This window comes from Stegodyphus dumicola, chromosome 1, assembly GCF_044657685.1.
Source record: "Stegodyphus dumicola isolate Sdum_Otavi_A_Nest chromosome 1, ASM4465768v1".
Lineage (NCBI taxonomy): Eukaryota > Metazoa > Arthropoda > Arachnida > Araneae > Eresidae > Stegodyphus > Stegodyphus dumicola.
The window spans coordinates 16079400-16102543 of record NC_140768.1 but is presented as its reverse complement, the minus strand read 5'-3'; the positions used below and the strand labels follow the sequence as shown (position 1 = coordinate 16102543).

The 23144-nt window shown below is 33.2% G+C and overlaps 1 protein-coding gene across 4 annotated transcripts in view; it reads left to right on the top strand.

Annotated features, from left to right (window-relative positions):
• Window positions 1–8948, top strand: part of LOC118203275 (solute carrier family 52, riboflavin transporter, member 3-A-like) — an 87269-nt gene extending 78321 nt beyond the window's left edge. For all 4 annotated transcript variants that reach the window (XM_085813048.1, XM_035375549.2, XM_035375547.2 and 1 more), the window contains exon 7: window positions 8548–8948. In XM_085813048.1, coding sequence (XP_085669174.1) covers window positions 8548–8751 — 204 coding nt within the window. In that variant the 3' untranslated portion in view covers window positions 8752–8948. The remainder of the gene's footprint in view (window positions 1–8547) is intronic.
• The last annotated feature ends 14196 nt before the right edge of the window (window positions 8949–23144 follow it).

The window sequence follows — 23144 nt, the reverse complement described above, 5'->3', positions numbered from 1 at the left end:
TTCTAAAACTCTCTCTCGAACACAGTGGAACTTAAATACGTTCTACTTCTCATTTTCATTTAACGCGATTCTAAAAACTCATTCTGGTAAGGAATTACAAGCGGAAACTAGAAGAGATAAGAGAGGTTCATAAACTTAAAATAGCTGTTATAAAATTAGGATATACCTTATAAGGTATTTTTCCCACTTCCCTAGCGTGCCTTCGTGGTGTAACGGTAGCACGCTGGGCCGGTATTCCAGAGGTCCATGGTTCGATTCCCGGCGAAGGCGGTTGCATATTTTTCATCTTTCCTGCTTCCAAAAAAATCCTAATGTCTCTACAGTGGCGCCCGAACTAAAAGGGTTGTGGATGATGATTCTCCCCACCCAGGATTTGGCGACTAGGTCCCCTAAAACCCTAGTCAGCCTTTAAAAATGGGAGTATATAAGGTATTTCTCCCACTTTCCTAGCGTCTTTCGTGGTGTAGTGGTTCAGTACGCTGGGACGGTATTCCAGAAGTTCGTGGTTCGATTCCCGGTGAAGGCGGTTGTTAATTTTTCATCTCTCTGGCTTCCCAAAAAAAAAAAAAAAAAAAAAAAAAAAAAAAAAAAAAAAACCTAATGACTCTACAACCTTACAATCTATTAATCTGTTAATCGATGTACTATTTATTTATTAGTTCATAAATCAATCATCTGAATTTGCATCTGAAAACATCATCTGAATTTATTCAGGTCTCATTCAGACGCAATAATTGAAACTTTACTCTGCTTTGTGAACAGAATTTTAAACTTTTTAACGACCACTTAAAAGGGAATTTAAAATGTTTATACCTTTAAAACTACTGCTATTATTGAATAAACAATTTTACTTTGATGAATAGTAAGGATAAATGGAATAAATAAAATGAAACATGTACACATTACTATGCAGAACGATGGTGTCAAGTCTAACTCAACCATAGAAAATATAGTGTCAAATTCACTTCTGATGAAGAGATGACACTTGAAAAACTCTGGTGAGAGTGTACTTGACTGACGGAGCTAAGTTCTGTAAAGAAACAAAGAATAAAACACTTCTTTAATTAAATGATAATATCAGGAGAAGTATCTTTATATACGCCATTTATTTTCCTTCAAGGAAGTTGAAAAACGGAAGGCATTTTTTTCTTTTGCGATGAATGTATGTACTCTTTTAATTTCAATTTATATTATTTTCCTTTTTGTTCAAAAGAGTTAAGAGTATCGAAACACGATTTTGCGTTGCTTCAGATTGAACGTCGTCCGCTGTAAATGAGTTGCTTCACATTTCATTTGCGTCTTCTGCCATTCAGTAAAATATAAATAAAAAATATACGATAAATTAAAATGAGGATATAAGATAAATTAAAATTAAAATTTACCTTTCAAACTTAATCTATCTGTTACTGATTAACAAACTCAACTGTTTGAAAGCAATTAATGCAGTTCTTAAGAATATTATTTTTTTACTTTTTAATCTGATGACTTTAAATAAAAATGCATTTAATTCTTGAAAACATTAAATATATTATAACAGCTTTACGTTATATACTTTTTCACTTTTCAAACAAAATGAAGTGATGTAACGTTCCCATGTTAGTCTAAATGCATATTCATCTAGTATCCTCTAAGAAACTTTGCTGTTCCATTTGGGTCATCTCTACTGATAATCTTTACTGATAAACCGTATTCAAATTTAAAAGAGCCCTTTTGAGCAACCGTTTAAATCTGAACCTTTTTAGGTTTTATTATTATTTTTATTATTTGGTCCTTTCGTAAAATTTTCATAGAATAATTTTTTTATTCATTTCTTTGGTTATATGATTACAATAAAATAATTTAGTTTCTTTCACTTCCGAAAATGTTTTCTTTTACCTTAAATTTGTTAACAATCATAATATATATCTTAATTTTGACGAAACATTATTCCATTTCTTTAATGAAGTTGGACAGCATTGGAGTAAATTCGATTTCTTAAACAACATTTTAAAAAATACTAATAATATTTCAATTACTTAAATGTAAAAAGTTTCTACTTTTATAAAATTTCCTTTAAAAGAATATTATGTTACATTAATACTTCTTCATCTAATAATTCTTGTTTCATGTTTGCCTATATGTAGCCTTTCGGTTTTATGCTGTCGTTCGTATATTTTTATTTAAGCTATTATTGGGAATGTCTTAGGCTATTAAGTTATTGCACTGCAAATAGCATTACTGTAAAATATAGAATACGGTTAAAAACAAATTTTATACAATAAGATTTTATTCAGAATGGGTATAATAATTAATGGACCGAAGGGAAAGTAATAGTTTATCATATAGGGTGGTTATCATAAATTAAGGAAAAATCACAAAAATCACGATTACTGAAAAAGTTGCATGTAGAATTTAATGAAACGTACCCACAATATGCATAGTAAGGTATCAAATAACATAAAAAGAAATTACCAGACAAATATGGTAGTATAGAAGTTAGCACATGTATGAAATGAACAAATCGAAGGTGTCAGTTTGCTATAGGAAAAGTACCTTCAATATGGAATATGATCGCCTCTAGAAGAAATACAGCACATACAGCGATGTGTGATGCTTTTAATTATGCGATCTATCAGTTCCATAGGAAGCGAGAGCCATTGCTCTTGCAAAGCAGTTGCAAGCGCGACATGGGTGTGAGGGGGCGGATTGAGAGCAGCTAGACGTCTCCCTAAAGCATCCCAAACGTGCTCGATAGAATTCAAGTCTGGGGATCGAGCTGGAAACTCCATGTGTATAATTGTTTGCTGTTGAAGATAATCATCTACGATGCGAGCCCTGTGTGGTCCGTCCTGTAACAGGAAAGCATCACCTATTGCCCCGGCATATGGGCGCACATAAACATCAATGATGTCATCTCTATAAATCTGAGCATTCACGGTTCCCCTTGGAAAGACATGGAGGTCTGTGCGTCCACCCAAAGAGATGCCACCCCAAACACAGACGCTGCTTCTTCCTTATGCATCACTTTCACGGATGTTTGACGGATGATAACGGGCTCTAGGTTCTCTCCATATCAAATAACGCCTACTATCGCTTTCTAGACTAAACCTGGACTCCTCCGTAAAGAGAACCGCCCTCCATCGATCAGGCATCCAGTGGACATGTTGTCGTGGCCACTGAAAACGGTCCCTCCTAAGGCGTGATGTGAGCGGCACACAAATGGCTGGTCGCCTCGCATACAGACCAACTTCGTGAAGCCTTCTACGCACAGTTGACGTTGACACGAACCTTCCAGTGGCTGCAGCAAGGGAGGATCTAAGAAGAGTCGGAGTAGCGGTTCTATTCCTGCGTGCACGTAATGTCAAATATCGGTCATCGGCGCTCGTCGTAGCAGTTGGCCGTCCTTGGCTGAACCTCCTAGATGCCGAATCTGTGGTTTGCAATTTCCTCTAAAGTCTATGAACCACAGAATGACTCACATTTAGCCATCTGGCCACTTCTGTTTGACTTTGTCCTGCATCTAGTCTCCCAATGGCTCTCCATCGCAGTTTTGCAGGCAAATGATGCCTGGATTTCATTGTTACGAATTTGCTATCTCAGATTTCTGATGTCACTGTCGCAGTGAAATATGTGGGCTTGCTCTCAAACATAGACATTTATGAGGGAGTTATCGCTATTTTTGTGATTTTGCCTTAATTTATGATAACCAGTGTAGTTTAATGTGAACAACAGATTAAACAATTATCTTTACAGAATTTATCAACGAATTTATATCACGAATAATAAAAGCGGGGAGCTTAAATAAAGAAACATTGCTTGAATTGCAGTGGCAAATATATAAGCCATTATCTTTTACAATTTTCTCTCAAATTATTTATATTGTCAAATGTATAAGCCATTATTTTTTACAATTTTCTCAATTGGTTTATATTGTCAAATGTGTAAGCCATTATCTTTTTATATTTACCGTAGGCACCCTGTACTTTCACTATTCAGGACATAAATTTGCAGATGAATTCTATGAATAGAATTATTTAATCTGTTATTCTCATTAAATTGTATAATAAATTACTTTTTCTTCTTTCATTTCATTAATTATCCTACCCTTTTAACTAAAAGGCTGCTAAAATGTCCTTTTCATAAATTGTATATTATTTCCTGCTTTTTAATCTCGCTTGAATGTTATCAATAAAATTTGAATTGAATGCTTTGAGCAAATAACACTCCTGCCTATGGAAACCGTACTGACAAAACTGTCCATTTTATAACTTTTTAAAATTCATTCTCAATAACAGTCCCTAATCTAACTGAGGAATCTGTTTCAAAACATTTAGTTTATAATATTTCGTACTTTTTTAAACATACAATTTACGTAACGTTTGAAAACGAGAAGTGAATTATCACTGGGTCTTGTAAAGTAACCACTGAGACTGAGAAAGGAGGTAAAGGACTCTTTATTTAACTCAAGCTAATAGACGGCACCACTTGTGATTAAAAATATAACCAGCAATTATGGCTTAAATCAAAGAAATTGAATTGATTTACTTAGTAAAAATAGGGTAGCCTAACAGCTACGCAAGTAACGCGCACGTTGGAGGTGACCTAAAGTCGGCATGAGAAGCCTAATGGCGAATGTAACACTACACCGTAGAGAATACCACTCTCAACAGAACATCAGATTAGCAACGTGGTTTTCAGCAGGCACAACAAGCTCTGAATCTACCCTCTAAAGCCATTCTTAAAATACTATCTTCTTTCTACCTTATTTGAATATCATGAGAGCTAGAACTTTACATTCTGGCAGGAAAATGGAAATGAGGGGAATACGAAAGCAAATTAACATAAAATAAGTGGTTACAAACTAAACGAACCCTTACAAGTTGATTACTAGGATTCAAACCATTCCAGTATGGCTTTTGGGGGATGCAGTTGCCTTGTTACTGTTAAGGTGTGTTTTGCATCTGTAGCCCACTAGGAAATTTGATTTCTGGTGTATATCATCAGGTAAATAAGAAGCAGAGGCTGAGTTAGGTATACAGAATGCAAGATGACTTTTATGACAGAATTTCATGTACTCTTCCCATGCTTTATCACAGAATTATAATGTATTTATTCTTTTTCCGAAAATTTCTATATCAGCGTAATTGATTTTGCGCATATATTCGTCGATGTTTTCCTAGAGTTGTCTCCCGTTACTATAACGATATAGCTGCTCTAATTTGCAATATCCTTACAGTGCACTTTCCAGTCTGTGTTTATGTTTTTGCGATGTTTCTGTGTTTGTGAATGATAAAAATGATGACGTCATAATCTACTTTGAATTGACTGTATTGTCTTTTCAGCTTTCGTTTTTTTCCCTAAAGCATTTTATTAAAAGTTTTTATCGGTTTTCCTGTAGTTCAGTCGGTTCTATTGAACATTTTTCTCTTCTGTTTTTCAGTCTTTTCTGTTTATCATCAAAAACTTTCATAAAGAATCATGTCTTGTCGCCTTTCTCGCTTTTCTTCCAAACGCGTCTTGCACTATGTAGCAGTTTCTATTCCAGACGTAAATTTTGTTTCTTCTGCCCATGGTTTGATTGGGAACAGACTATTACTGGTGAGATATGTTGTTTATAAATTTGCACGACATTTGAATGTATATTAATCGCGGCAACATATATAAAACTGAAGCGCCTACAGAAAATCGCAGAAAGTGTAATCCTCTTAAGCATTTGCAAATAATAATTTTCCCCCGAAATCTCAGACAGTGCAATTTTAGCATAGGAGGACCAACGATCGGCACAAACATGCTTGACAATTCGAACCGATTTATTTAGAAAATAGGGCGGACGGATATGAATCATACAAGTAAATAAGTAAAACAAAATTATTGCTCTCGTATTAAAAAGCAGCGAAAAGTTTGTTTTATAATATTTGAAAAATTCAATCTTTACAGTGGATATATTTTCAGATGCTAGAATTTTAAAGTCTTATAAAATAATGTAATATCACAATAAAATTAAGAATATGAGGTTTTAAATTGAAATGCTGAGAAAAATGTATATAAACTTATGAAACTTATGGAAAAAAATGAAAACGACAGAGTAGGTTTCCTTGCAAATATTTTTAAACGCCAGTCAATCCTTTTACTGATAAATAAAAGTCTTTAAACTGTTTTTGAAATAAATAAAAAGAAACGAATTGTAAGTGAAAGAAATTTTTGCAGTAGCAATAAAAATCACATGACATAACAGCTTAACCTTGAAAGTATGTTTCTAAGCGACGACAGCGAAAGCCGCTTTTTTTTTCTCCCATACACTTCAAACTATATATATTTTTAAGAGCTTTAAAATCATTCAGTTAATATTTGTTATCAAATCTTGTTTCAAAAGAGAACAAAAAGTCTGTTTTATGATCGGTGCAAATTTCAAAACTCTATATCCAATATATTTTTATACGTTGTTATTTTAATATCATGGGCGTTAAATAGCCGAAACAAATCGAGCGAGTTTTGAAAATTCGCCAGAATTTTAGATGTTAAGTAACAATTTTCATACAGGTTTCATTTAAACAATTTTTTGTACTCTGAAGATGCAAACAGTAAAGTTCTGATTTCATTAGTTTTTTCGTAAAATGAAAATATGTGAGAAAATTCGTTTACAAATTAAATAAAAGAAACAAAAACAGCTTCACCATATCACATTTCATCGACCAACGGTGTCTTTATAAAATATGAACTCGATTACTTATCAGAAGGTAGGTTAAAAGTTAATGGCAAAATCCCAATCATAGTGAAATGCCACGAGTCAAATAAATAAAAGCTTATAATAGAAGTTCGTAAAGTTCTGAGATTTGATCGACGTAATTTATCGAGATTTGATCGACGTAATTTATCGAGATTTGATCGACGTAAATATGGCATATATTGTAATGCGAATTAATCATTTTTTCAAAAGAAATTAGGCTACTTATCACCTCTGCACACTTAAATGAAAAATATTTTTCTTCATGTATATGATGTAAAAGACAATACATTTACTTTAAAATGTTTTACGCATCATATTGTTAATTTTATAAGTTTATTTTAATTAAAAATAACCTAGCTTAATTTTAATTAAACAGAAATAAGTTCTGAGAATTGATCGACGTAATTATAAATAAATAAATTAAATAAATTATAAAAATATGTAAAAAGGACTTAAAAACATACCCTAGGCAAATTGCTGCTAAGATGTATTTAGCAAATACTGATTAAATTAAATTAAAACTAACTAATTTAAATGCAAACTAAACAGGAAAAATATATATTAGCAAGTAGAGAAAAAATTGTTATTCATTTAAATTTTTTTAAGCCCACCAGCGGCTGAGCGGTAAAGCCGCTGAACACTGGTAGTTCGATCCGAGGTTCGCGCGGGCTGGCTGCATGGGCGCTTTCGTGGTTTTTCTCATGTGCAACGTGATACGAGCCAGTTTCCCTTAAAAATTCCTCCACGAAGGCATCCATCCCCTTAGGCAGATAGCCCTCGAGGCTTTTTCATAATCACACACACACACATTTTTATTTTTTTTTAAACTTCTTCAGTTTAAATATGATGGCTCTGTAAATTGAATTTACTAAGTTAAAAAGAACTGCACGAAAAAATAAAATAATATACCGTGATAAAATATAAAATGGAAAAAAATGCTGTATTTTTATTTCCAGACTCTTTACTTTATCAAGAGAAGTCACATCATCTAAAAAATAATATTTCTTTTCCCTGGCAAACTTTGTTATGTTTCTTTCTGTAAGTTTTTAATTAGTTGAGGTATTGAGTACAATTAAATTAAATATTTTCTTTATTTCTGAAAATTAAAATATATGTATATATATAAAACGTAAAACTTAAAAGTATAAATAAAGCTTGTAAATGAAAATCTACGGGAAATGAAAAATTAATAATTAAATTTATACATGCATACATACATAAATATATTACTGTAGACAAAATAAAAATTAAAATGTTTTCTGATTGCTTTAGTTTCGGGATCTACGTAAGTAAAATTAATTTCATCGTTTTGGTTGAAATAAAAACTGGTTTGTGTTTAGAAGAATAAGAATAATTTCTTTTAATTTTACCGAAAAAGATACGATTTTTCCATTGCAAATATAAAATACTTTTTGTATTATCGTTATGGAAGTAAAACAAAATGGAAGAATAAGTAAAATATTCTCTTTTGCAATACATTAAATACGTATCTGGGCTACAGGAGAAAGATATTTCAATAATTCGCATCTTATCGAATGAATGAGTGTACTAATCCGAGATATTCGCATATTTGGAGTTTTACTGCCCTTCTTTTAATAAAATGAAGAAACAAAGAATAGCATACAAATTACCATAATAACGTGCTAGACGGTTTAATGTACGTTTGTTGTGCTTTCTGCTTTGATATATCAGAATACGTCTTGTCAATTTGTTGAGACATATAAAAACGAATAATAGGAAGAAGGTTTCAAATGTGGTTTTGGATTCTTACATTTCTTATTCGCACTTTTATGGCAGTGTTTCTATTAGATTATTAAGCCCATATTTCTTTTAATTTTCAGGTCCTGTGCTGGGTATTTTTCATGTTTACCTTCTCTTATATCAAGACGATGGTGACTGTACTTTTAGGCGATTACTGGGGCCATCGTGCTCTTTTTTGGTGCGGAGCTGTAACTCAGTTCGGTGCAGTGATTGGTGCTCTACTGATGTTTCTTCTTGTCAATGTGTTTCATGTTTTCAAAGATGACGGTCTTTGCATCATTTGATATCCTATGTTTGACACAATCCTTTTCGCATCATCTGACATATGTTTATAGACTTCGGTACAAAATCGGTTACTTGAATTTGTTTTTGAATGTTTTTTGTAAGAATGTTTAAAATTCTTGTGTTGTGTATGATGAGTTATACGTATACATATGATCTTAAATAAAACTCCGCTTAATCAAAGCGGTGTGTCATTTAATGGTTCATTTTTTCAGAACAATGGTCATATACAATTAGTTTTAATCAATTTTCTTCATTCTTTTTATCTGTTGTTAAAAGAAGTATAAATTTTGTTATGTGATCTTGTGATCACAGTATATCACATGCGAAAAATAACGAATTATGAAATATTTGTTCAGGATAAGACTTGCATATATTTACATCTTTTAAAGGATTGTATTAGTTAAATTTCTTTGAAGAATATTATGTTTCTAAAGTTGTTATGCATGTTAATATTATATCACTAAAAGAGCCATCGAAAGTAACTAAACTACCGAGAAACGAAGCATAAAATTTCAATAAATAATTATTAGCAAATTAAAGTTGGTGGTTTATTTTCCCGTTTTATATCTTATATATATATGCAAGATTTTTATGTGTATATCGAATTCAATGGCCTCCCAAACAATGGTTGGCATAGGAATCTGAAAGTCTGCTGATGAATTGCATATGATTTACACGGATATAAGACTGCACTGAAGCTCGAGAGATTTCAAATCTCCATTCTTGTCTCAAAATCACACGTTTATATAATCATAATCACTCATAATCACTTTTAAAGTTTGCAACCTGGACACCTGATTCTTCAGAAACGTTTTCTCAAGCTGTTCTTTATCGCAATTATAACTTTTACGTATTCCACTCCAATGCTTCCAGTCTTCATTATCGAGTTCCTAATCGTACCGAAATTTTGGACATTCTACTTGAATGACATAATAATCATCATTAAGAAGTTCATCCATTTTCGTGTCATATTTTTAAGGGTCAAAATCATTTTCGATGTTATTTTCATCAAGATTCAATTCAGCTTCTCCAGACACTTTTGATAAGGACTGTTTCGCAGAATGCACTGCATTGTGATCTGACAAGATGACTTTTTTAAGTCTCCAGTTTCAGTAGGAATATTTACATTTTTACACAGAAGTCTAGTTTTAAAAACAATTATTTTCTTGGAACTCCAGATTATCTGCAGATCTTTCTGGTGCGCCCATAGGTTACATTTCAGCATGTAGCAGTGTGTCTTCATTTATACCTAGAGATACAGATGGAGGAGAGATAGAAGTTTTGAAAACATTTATATTAGTTTTAGTTAGAAATCTATTAGTAAGAGGAGTAACTTCAGTTATATTCTTGGAAAGCATTGTTTTATTTAAAACACTAGATTCACATAAGAGAACAACTAGATTCTATTCATTTATCAACAGCCTTGGTACTCTGTTCATAAAATAATAACATAACATATAATGTATTTCTCCCGCCTTCTTAGCATGCCTTCGTGGTATAGTGGTCAGCACACTCGGCGCGTATTTCGAGAGGCCTGTGGTTCGAGTCCCGGCGAAGGTGTTGCTCATTTTTCCTCTTTCCTGCTTTCAAAAAGTCATAATGTCCCTACAGTGGCGCCAGAACTAAAAGGTGGTGAACGATGATTCTTCATCACCAGGATTTATCCCCTAATCCCTATTCGCCCTTTAAAAGGGGGGAGTATATACGGTATTTCTCCCGCCTTCTTAGCATGCCTTCGTGCTGTAGTGGTCAACACGCTCGACGCGTATTTGAGAAGACCGTGGTTCGAGCCCGGGGAGGGCAGTGCTTATTTTTGAAGTATTCTGCTTCGAAATAACCTAATATCTCTACAAACATTACACAAAATATTACTATTTGCACTTGAACATTTATCTTTGCCGAGATTTGATATAATTTTTTACAAAGTATAATGATTTTTAAAACCATTTTTTAAATCATTTACGGGATAACTTTGCGGTGTGTTCCAAGTACAGCAATGCATCTGTTCTTATCAGATTACCTTTTCTTTTCCCTTTGAATGAAAACATAATAACTACGAAATTAAATTCTTCGTATCAGACAAATTCCTTACAACATTTATTATCCCACATCTGAAGCGTCTTGGTTTTACTCCAATGTGCTAATTTGCTTTTAGGTAGTAAGGGAAAAGAGGAACGTTTGAGATTTAATGTTATTAAGTTCCACGGTTCTTGATAAATACACGAAGTAATTTAATTACGTTTTGTGTGGCTTTGTTTCTATTGTACACTTTTTATTTGAATACAAGCAAATCTAACTCAGATTGATTTGGCAAATAGCCAAGTATTAAAATAATAATAATAAAAAAAACCCCTGAGTCCCAAATCACATAGTAAATCCCTTTAGAAAAGAAAATCGCAAGGAATAGTAATTATTAAACTTTTATCTGCATTTCCCATTTGCTTATCCTATGAGCATAATTCTTAGATTTTTACGTTTGTAAGCTTTTATATTTGTTTTGTTGCGCTTTTCTAGAAGAGACGTATTTAATTTGGATAAAGCTATTTTAATATTAATGCTTTGTTTCGCAAAACAGCTCTAAACCTTCTTATTCTTTATATCTGGATATGAATTCCGAAAAATATGCTGACTTATAAACTAAGGGCTTTGTGTTTGTTTAAAGAACAATTTATATGTTACGAAAAAACTTATGTTTATTAATTAGCGAAAGTAAATTGAAAAATGCTATTTTTCTCTATTATATAACACTGTAATTCTCGATTATATAGCACCTTTTAATTTTTTCAGCAGTTTTATTTGTACAATACATTAATTTTTTTACGCAAATTAAATTAACATTCAAAATAGAAAGAAGACACATTAAAAAAATTTTTATTGCTTATTTACTGTTATACACTGCTAGAAAATGCACACTATGAAAGACAGGGTAGAATGTGATGTCAATTTACACAGACAAGGCAAGCATGCGTAAATAAGTGACATCATTTATAAAAAAAAAATTATAGAGCACTAAAATATATAAGGAATCAGTAAAATGTGTGACCACCTCTCGCTGCTATGTAAGCTGCAACCCTACGAGGTACAGTTTCAGTTAGTGGGAGGATAGGTGTCCTCAGCGATGGAAGCCCATACGCACTGAACCCTCCTACAAATTGCGTTCTCCAATAACTGGCAGGCCATAATTTCCTGATTTGCGCCAGCATAATTCTGGGGCAGATCAGGAAAGCGACTGCCAATCACGTCCCGAAATCCAGATTCGAATTCCAGCGAGTTCACTGCACATTTTCACGTTTCCTGTTTCAAAACAAAATTCTAATGACTCTCCAGGGGGCACACGAACTAAAAGATGGTGGACAATAATTCGTCATCACCAATATTTGGCTGTTAGGTCCCCTCATCCCCAGTAACTCTTTAAAAGGAGAGAAAATAAGGTATTTTCTCCCTCCTATCCGCCTTCCTTCGTAGTGTAATTCGGAGCACACTCGACGCGTATTCGAAAAGTCCAGGGTTCGAATCCCGGTGAAGGTACTGCACATTTTTCAAGTCTTCTGCTAAAAAAAAAAAATTCCTATTGATTCTGCAATGTGATTACTTGATATAAATTGGAAAGCGAGTCATTTCAAAGCAGCCTGCTGTACTTCATAAAGTTTAATGCACATGGTATTTACATTTAAACCAATAATTCAATTACAGAAAAAATTTCCAATGTTGTAAGGTTAAATTTAATTTACTTTTAACTTCCTACTCGTTTAGCCTTCCTATGCTACAGCCGGATTCCTGTCTTTGCATTTCAACCAGAAGTCTAAATAATAGTAAAGTAAGCATAAACCTAAGAAATGACAGAAATCACTTACCGACAGTGGCACAGTAAACAAAAAGAGGGAAACAACTCTTTAGACATGTTTCTAACCTTTTTTTCTCTCACAATTTACACAGCTACTCGCTATTTAAACCGTAGCCAATTTTTCGTATTTCTGATGAAACTGTTGAGAAAAATAGAAGTACAAAACAGAAGTAATATAAAAATAAATAACTAATTAAAATAAACTTTGTACCACCATATAGCTTGTACATTCAACTTCTAATTGTACAAAACTTCTAATTCTGCTTCCCGTGCACCCTGTCACCTGCATTAAAAACTAAATTTAATCATAATGATAAAATCTAATAACCTATATTCGTACATTTGAAACAAAAAAATATTAAAAACACTGAACGCAGATAATCTAATTGCTAGAATTTATATGTTTAATTAAAAATATATCTAGTTCATATTTTTATGAAACGTTGCATCATTTTTAAATAATAAATGATGTTTCTAATGTCATATGCTATGCAGAAGCTTTCTGCTTACAGTTTCCTGACATTTTAGTATTATCTCCAATTAATTTATAATTTTACATTTTAATTTCTGTGATTTATAATATAGCTAGTCCACAATTTTCATGCGCATTTCTTCGATTATGGTAATTAATAGGAGACGTTTTCAAAACCACATAATGGGCCCACCAGCGGCCGAGCGGTAAAGTCGCTGAACACTGGTAGTTCGGTCCGAGGTTCGAATCCCGCGAACGGGCTGGCTGCATGGGCGTTTTCGTGGTTTTCCCCATGTGTAACGTGTATACGAGCCAGTTTCCCTTAGAAAGTCCTCCACGTAGGCATCCCTCCCCTTAGGCAGATAGCTCTCGAGGCTTTGCCATAATCACACACACACACACACACAACTAATTATAGCACAAGAACACGCAGAATGCGATAAAAAACTCACATTCTCCTTAACTTAAAATAAAACTATGGAGAGGCACGAGATTCGGTCGACCAAATCCACGTTGTGAGTTATACTCTGTCAGTTGTTTTTTACTAAGTTGTCTCGGTAAAAGTCGTATTACACGTTCAAAACATTTCAAAAAAGGTTTTCTGTAAAGACAGAAAAGTTTACACTGTAAAAAAGTTTACACGATATGAAACAGCCAATCACCGAGGATCGTTTTGGGGTTACCATGAAAACCATTTGGGGAACTAGTTCTCCACTACAAATGATGTTTGGTAATGAGAGATTCGAAGCTGATAGCTGATTGGTTGTTAGAAACGAGTAACATATATATATATATTTTTTTTTCGTGTGTGAAAGAAAGAAAAAAATCGTGTGGCTTTCTTCCAAGGGTAAAGCGGATAGAAAAATTGTTTGAAGCAGTTGTTCGTCTGAAATAAATAGCTGTGTGATACCAGCCTAATAGACTTTCAGAGCAGAAAATATCAAAAAATGTCCACCGCCGAGGACATGATCTTGCATAAAATTAAGATTTCTAACTACATAATTCTGCTTGGTCAGACTCTCACTCCACACTGCTTTCATTTCTTCAGGAGCCACCAGCGGCCGAGCATTAAAGTCGCTGAAGACTGGTAGTTCGGTCCGAGGTTCGAATCCCGCGAACGGGCTGTCTGCATGGGCGTTTTCGTGGTTTTCCCCATGTGTAACGTGTATACGAGTGAGTTTCCCTTAGAAAGTCCTCCACGATGGCATCCCTCCCCTTAGGCAGATAGCCCCAGTGTGCTTTGCCATAATTAAATACACAACACAAAAACCATATAATGAGTATCTCGATACGGAGTAATTGCCTGAGCATTGCTTGCATATAGCAGCCACTAACTATCAAAGGCATCCATCCTAATGAAGATAACTCTTGAATGTCTTTCCGTAAATAAATTACCAGCCAGCGAGCTACCGGAACCGGAAAATGGCGACATCTCCGCTTCTTAAGGATAAGTACAGAAACTAAAGCAAGTTACTAAATTACTTAGTCGCAAGAAAATAATTTAGAGGTCAGCATGTTACGAAAGAATACAGCAGAATGAGGAAAAGAATAAAAAAACGTGAGCCAAAATATTTCGTTTATTTTCTGGAGAGCTTCTTTTGTATTTAAAAGAATTAAAAGGATGAGGTGTATTAAAAAACTAGCATAATAGCAAACTCGGTTACATCATACGCAGTTACTGATATCTACAGCTTTAGTAATAGTATTACTGAGAAGTATGAATATTGTTCTTCAAGAAACTCCGTTGGACGGCGATAAGGTAATGCAACTTTAATATAACTTAACGCGAAATTGAGAGAATAGATGTGAGAATTTCAAAATTTGGTTTTCGAAGCGTCCAAGTCAATATAAATGCAAAGATCGGTCAAATATAAATTAAATATAAATCAGTTATAAATTAAAGTCAAATATTAAAGAGCGGCAATGTTATATATAACTATATCGAAGATTCCTTGATTGACGGGTTTTTATAATGAATCATTGTATTATACTCTTCAATGTTTTGAGATTGAAGAGATTTGGTTTTGGACTGGGACCACTTACTTCATTTTGTCAGTCTCGCCTATCGGTTCAGCTACGGAAAATCTGAAAGCAGCTTCGTGTATACTTTTTATATAAAGTTGAGACTTAGATCATTGATACTGATGAGGTAGCACTTCAAGTGAGTGCCTGTAATCAAGTACGCATTTTACACCCCCCTTCTCTTCTATTTAGCTTCCCAAACCACACGTATTGTCTAGAATTTTGTTTAAACCATCTTGCTTCATCAAATGCCTTGTGATACTTTTGCAGACTGAGCTTCCAAAGATAAAGATGTGCCTCCTTGTTGGCATGTGTTGGTAGAGGAGCCAGCTGCAGTAGTCTTGAGACAGGGATCTGATCATGGAGAAGGCATGGGTGTTTAGTATCTTTGCCGCATGAAGGCACTCAAGATATTCTGGAGCCGAAAGTCCTCTTGAGAAGTTTACGGTAGCAAACGAGGGGTTTAGTTCCGTCTCCAAGCGGATACTTCTACAAAAGAGGGAGAGAGCACGGTAAAGCCATGTTGCCACTTATAAGATGCTCAAGGCTCTAGGCAGTGACAGGCGCTCTCTGATCGTGATGAATTCCTGAATTTATGGAACTGGTAATGAGAGATAACTTCTCATATCATAAGAATTAGAAAAAACAATAACAACCAATAATATTGCTCGGCTTCGAATACTATGGACTACAGAATGAGACAACATCGCCCACGACGACGCCTCACGTTAACGGTTTTCTCATTTCTTACTCCCTTTTCAGGTGAGACGAGTTAAGACCAAATGCAGCAATGGTGGACGGCCTCTTACCATAAAAACGTTCTGCTTTAGTGGTTTACCGCTATAACATACAGTATTCCTAATAGTATTTGAATCTAGGTCTTCGACAAACACAAATAAGACTGATTTTAAGCTCTAATTTATCAAAGCTGGATACTGGCTTAAGCGATCGAATGGATCTAACAAATAATGACATGCAGGTAATACAGAGGTTATTCTCTTGAAGGATTTGATCTGGATTTTGCTTTTAGTTGACATGAGCTGGGTAGTAGTAATTCTTTATAACTATGTAAAATGACTAAGTTCACTTTCATATAAGGTAAGGAATATACCAGAAATGATTAAAATAGGCGGATCAAAAGAAGCGCTTATAGCCAAGCAGATAAAGATTAAAAAGTGCTGATAGTGTTATAGTGTTACCTACATGCAATATAGAAATCTTTGGTAAGTTATGAATTGAGAATGATGTAATAAAATGAGTATAAACGTAACTGCATACCTCTTAATAAAACTGAAATTATGAGTAGTATATTTTAATAACTGTCTTGTATGACAGTCATTAACCATGTAATGCAGAGTACAGGACTGTGCCGAGCTAAACTAGCAATAAATATAATACATAGTAAAATATATTTATTAAAATTCATTGTAATGAATCTTAAAATGACTCATCGGATTAAGAGAGTACTTGGAAGCTTTATTTTAGTGTGATACATAAAATCATCTGATTTATGGGTATAAATATGAATAAGAAGTAGGGTAATAAACAGAATCCTGTTTATAACCAAACTACCATTTGTATCCATAAATGTCTTGTACGATTACATCGTTGCTTCTGAATTTTTATTGGTTATATCTGCCTCCTTCTGGATCGTTTTCGTTTCTGCATAAATGTCTTTATATACTCTTTAAACATAAATGACACCGTTAAAGGAAAATATATGTAACTCCATAAAAGCTGGTATGGCTTTTAAAATCGCATCACTAGGTAACGGTGAAAGGATGCTTTTTGGCGTTGAACTTTAAAAGGAGTTGTCATCAGCAAATATTTAGTGATACTATGTATGTATGTGTAAAACAAAATATATGGTTTGAAATCTTATTCAATCATAAAAGTAATTTAAGTAGGAAATATATGTAAAAAGAAGTAAATCACGTAATTAAATTGCTCAAGTCATATTTTTATTATTATTGAACGACTTTATTTAGGTTGATTTCTTTGTTTACGTAAAGTTTGTTTTTAATCGTCTTTTTGCCTCTGGTGCAGTTTTGTACACTTACGTTTTTGCGATGTCCATTTATGTATTTAAAAGCGAGCTTCTAAAAATTCGATATGCAATTGGTTTTATTAATTTAATATTGAAATCCTCATGCTTAATGATTACGCAATGCATGCTTAGTGATTCTTGCTTAGTGATTACGCAAATCGTGCATTATTTCAAACTTTGCCTCATCGAATCATCGAATAACTCGAAGAATAGTGTTTTTTTTTTTTTTTTTTTTTTTTTTTTTTTTTTTTTTTTGTGTGTGTGTGTAAAGGAAGCTTTGTGGAATTTCTAGTTTAATTAACTAACTTTTGACGGTTATTCCTAAAGTTGATTAATGGGCTGATAACAATCGTTGCAGAGGGCGGTGACGATGTTTTAAGCCCAAATTGCTGAGTAAATCTATTTAAATGAATTAAATTTAGTTTTTCGCACCGCAGAATCCTCATAAAAACTGACGACACGTTTATCGTTTCTATTTTGATCCTACATTTACTATGATTAGATTAAAAAAATGTAAGCATAAGAATAGTTACACTCAATTAATTTAGATATTTTTTTAACATTCTAATTTAAAATTCGTCATTGTTAGCAACCGTATGTGAATTTTGTTTAAGCCACGTAAGATCAAGAAAGGTAATGTCAGCTAAATTCACTTTTTAATGCATTTACTTAACATTTTCTAACCTAAAAGGCTTCTTATATATACACATTTGTTAAAAATAAGCATTAGGAGCCCATTATTGCAAAACACTGGTCCCAAAAATAGAGGGCGGTCCTTTACACTGGGACAATATTATAGATATTAACAAATTATACAATTTCTTATAACCTCATAATATGCAACACCACATAAGCCTCAGACGGATACTTATCGGATTATGGCGTCGTACTGGAAAAGAAATGCAAACATCGCCAAGCAACCGGCAGGACTGATGCGAACAATTGTCTAAGAAACGTTACCAACTCATGCTCGCTGAGGCACGGTCTTTGGTGTCTTTTACTACTATTTTAATTGCCCCAAGAGTTATTTTACCCGTAGACGATTGTTTCTCACGAACGTAATATGTCCAAGAATAAAAAACGCATTTAATATTCTGAAAATTTCAAATTGAAAGTTATTCAGTTTGCAGAGAAGAATGGCGATAAAGTTGCTTTAAATATTGTTTGGGCATCTTCCTACATCTGCCATGATTGGACGGTACAGAATGCACGAAGATGAACTCTAACACATACGAAGGACGATGACAATAGCAGGGCGCAAAAAGACAAGCTGGCCGAACATGAAGGAAAACTCAAACATTCAGTCAAAGATTCAGTGCAAATTGATACAACTGGTTAGGCAAAAATGATCATGCAGTAAAGAAGAAGAATTGCAAGGATACAACAGATAAAAAAAGATAATTTACAGAAAAGGTAACTTATTTTAAAGGCTCGCCTGTCTAGTGCTTCTTTTCTATGAAATGAAATAGTTTAAGGAATAGTTTAGTAGTTCAAAACCAAGTTTGCTCAAAAGATGCCGCTTCTTAAGTTTCATTCTTGTGTCATCTATTCCCAATAGAATGCTAATTTAGAACTGCTATACAGCAAATATGATTGAAGTTCAGTCACTTTAAATATTTCTCTCACCGAAACTGTGGATCGAAATTACCCTTTGCAAATGGACTAAAAGATAAAGCTAACTGCTGTTGTTGTTGAAAAGCCAGATGCAAAGTAGCTAAATGCCAAAGCTTTCAGAAGTTCTTGTGCATGTTTACTCAAAGCTGGATGGATCAATATTATCAATATTATGTAAAGCTTTAGTTTGAGAACATTTGGAGCAAGAAATTTGGCAACATTATCACAAGTCAGCTATGTTACTGCTAACTCATTTCAGGACGTAATTAACACTTGAAACAAAGAAGCTGGCAAAAGAATCAGAAAATTAGCATTTATTCCTAATGGCCTTAACATGTATTTAGTCTCTGGACTTTAGCATCAACAAACCCTTTTAAGCACTAATGGAGAAATGGCGCAAATAGATTCAAGATGCTGATTTCAGTCTAGAACCAACCGGAAACGTCAGGAAGCCAAAAATCCGTGAAGCTTGCGGCTGCTAGAAGAAATAGTGGAATAGTGTTAAGAATAAGCGATTGTAAAGGCATTTTGTAATCACTTATTCTAAAATGTTGCAATATAAGGAACTTATTATAAAAGGTTGCAGCATAAGGAGCAGCATTAATGATATTGAGGATGATGCAGTTTACGATGAGAGAGAACTCTGTTGTAGTTATGGAACTAGCTGATTGTGTTTTATCAGATCAGACTGATTAGGAATTTAATAGTTTTTATCGTGAATAAATATATATCCTTAAAAGTATCCTTGATTAAAACATTTTTACAGACATTAAGCCCAAAAAACTAGCGTTCCTTATAGACATTAAATTGCTGTAATTTCGTATATATCAGAGCTAATATTCAATAATTTTACGAAAAGTGTAAAATTCTAAAGAGATTTTTAAATGTTTTCAAAATATAATGAAAACCATACGAAAGTATTCTTTTGGTTGAGGAAAAAAATAATTAATATTTTGTGGCATTATCTAGTCTTGCGTTTTTCGCTATTTTGAATCTGAAATTAATCGTTTAAACGCACAGTTTAAGTAACATGTAAGGAATGTTATTTTAGTTTTAAACTAACCAATTGTGTTCAGTTACCTTATATTTTCTGTCTTTCCTCATTTCCATTTTCAGCCAGAATGTTGTTTCAGTTCTGCGTGATATGCAAAGTAGGGGAAAAATGCTATTTAAGCTGGTGTCTGAGTTACTTCAGACATAGCGTGTTCTGCCGTTCGGTCACGTTGTTTCACTGAGTTAAGCTATTTTACGGCCGTCTACGTGGGTGGTAGGACACAAGCTCGGGTTAATTATCTCTGCGCAGCTCCGGCCAATTATTAAACTTACATTTAATTTTTATATTTCTGTTTTGAGTTAGAGCTAAAAGTATTAGCTAAGCACTAAGCACCAGGAGTGCCGTCTGGTAAATACTTCTTGAGTTGAATAAAAGGATCTTTTGATCCTTCTTAAGACTTGTCATTGGTACAGTTTGAACTTAGCGAATAGTCGCTAGCAAAGATCTAGCCATCAAAGTAAAATTAATTAAACTGAAATCTCATAAACTATTAGTTAGAAATCTGCAGTATGCGTACTGTTGATAGTATATAATTACGAAATTACGAAGCTCGTATTTTTAGAGTGATTGAATGCTGTTTTATGGCTGGTTTAGTTTTTTATTTATTTTACTACTTATTAGTATCATTTAGTGAAGTTGACATTAATTTATTTTTACGTTTGTACATAATAGAAAATTAAATAAAAAGTTTTAGATATTATGTTTTTTTATTTTTACTGAAATAAAAAAATGAATTTAATACTTTAAATTATAAGGTAGATATTTAAATGTAGAGTCATTAAGTTATTTTGATGCTGGAGACGGGAAAAATGAGCAGTGCCCTCGCTGCGATTTCGAACCTGGACCTCTCGAACATGCGCCGAGTGTGCTGCCGTTACATCATGCATGCAGAAAAGCATTCAGAAAGGCATGAAGAAAGGCGGGAGAAAATACCTTATAAAATCATTTATGCTTTCGTGGAACTAAGAATTATCTAATACGCATTTTATAAATTAAAATGAATTTTTATGACGTCATTAAATATATTAATACTCTTAGTATTTGAAATGATAAATGTTTGCATTCAAATAACAAATGTTACTTATTAAAGGAAATTAAATGCATTAAAATGATATTATTGTTTACTAAAGTCGTGCAATAACCTTCCGCCTTTCTGGATATTAAAGATTTCTCATAACATGCATTTGATGGAAATTAATACCATCGCATATTAACTTTGCGCCTTTCGTATCATCAGATGGTCTACTGTTGGAATCGATTTAGCGTTATGCCATTTGATTTCGCTCTGATCCTTTCCTCCTTTTTAGAAGTTGCATATTGCATGCAGTACTTAATTGAAGGAGTACATCATTACATGGTATTTATGAGAGTTACGTTTCCTACTTAGTTCTGTATTGTTTGCTTCTCCTTCTTCCCATTAGTACCAGCAGGTCATATACAATAGACGCCGCTTTATGTGATCACGGTTATTGTTACCGAATTGTTTTTATACCAAAACCCAACTGTTTATATACCAAACGTGGAAAATATGTCACTTATTGTGATCAACAAGTCGGTTAATATTATCAGAATGTTACAGAATAAATTTCTTAACTGATATAAAGTCGTTTAATGAAGGATGATATCACCAAATGAGGTCAAAATAGCTTCTAAAATTGCCAAATTTTAGATGTTCTCAAATAACGGATTAATTCGTCAAACTTCTTAATTTTAATTTTTAGCTCACCATTCAAAATTAGAAAAAAAAGCATCCTTAGTTTGACGAAGATTTTGAACAATTACCTCGATTTCAATGGCGATCAGAAACATGCACCTCTTCTTTAGGAGCAAAAATATTCTGAACACTCTTTTTTTGGTTAATGAAAAAAAAAATTCCCAGAAGAAAATCTACACCGAACTAAAGTTTTCCACCTCTCTCTGTGTTTAATTTTGAATTTTAAATTGGCATATGTTGTTCCAATTTGATTTCTTACAAACTAGCACGTTTTCGAAGTTTTGCAATCTGCTGGCCTAACCAGTTTACCGAAGCTGGAACGTTTTTTACATACCAAAAATTCTCTTTGGAACTCTAGGTAAACTTTCTTTACATACCAAAAATTCTCTTTGGAATTCTAGGTAAACTTTCTTTACATACCAAAAATTCTCTTTGGAATTTAAGGTAAACTTTCTTTATATACCAAAAATTCTCTTTGGAATTCTAGGTAAACTTTCTTTATATACCAAAAATTCTCTTTGGAACTCTAGGTAAACTTTCTTTACATACCAAAAATTCTCTTTGGAACTCTAGGTAAACTTTCTTTACATACCAAAAATTCTCTTTGGAACTCTAGGTAAACTTTCTTTACATACCAAAAATTCTCTTTGGAATTCTAGGTAAACTTTCTTTACATACCAAAAATTCTCTTTGGAATTCAAGGTAAACTTTCTTTATATACCAAAAATTCTCTTTGGAATTCTAGGTAAACTTTCTTTATATACCAAAAATTCTCTTTGGAACTCTAGGTAAACTTTCTTTACATACCAAAAATTCTCTTTGGAATTCTAGGTAAACTTTCTTTATATACCAAAAATTCTCTTTGGAACTCTAGGTAAACTTTCTTTACATACCGAAAATTCTTTTTGGAACTCTAGGTAAACTTTCTTTACATACCAAAAATTCTCTTTGGAATTCTAGGTAAACTTTCTTTATATACCAAAAATTCTCTTCGCTGCTTTTGAGGTTTGCATTTTGCTGAATGTTCTGTTATGGAAAACCCTCATTTTTATGGTATTTAATCACTTTTAGTTATTTTTATCAGTTGTAGTCACTTTCACCCATTTGATCATTTTAAAATTGTGGAGAATACGTAAAAGGTGTAATGAACAGAATCCAAAGGGGAAAGTCGATAATATTAGATCAATCTAATATTATCGACTTTCCCCAGTTCCCAAAATTAAATCAGCGAGATTCTGATGTTAAATTAAATATTTCTCAATAGAACTTGATTATATATTTTAACGAATCTTCAAAATATTTTTTGCAAATCAAAGCAAAATTTAAATGAAAACATGACACAGATGAGTAACTGAAAAAAATCACAATTTTGAGATTAAGCAGTATTGTCCTGAAAGCATTTATAATGCAGACAAAATAAGTCTATAGCATAGCGCATAGCTCCAATATTTATTTAAAAGTGAAATTCAAGATTTTGTGCAATAGCGAAGGATCGTGTGACTGTTTCATGCTGCGTCAATTTTTGTGGTAAAAGTCTTTTTTTAGTAATCAGGAAAAAAAAGAGATCCTTTAAAAGAGTTACCTAATTGACAATACATATAATTCAAAATGTGGATAATGTAACG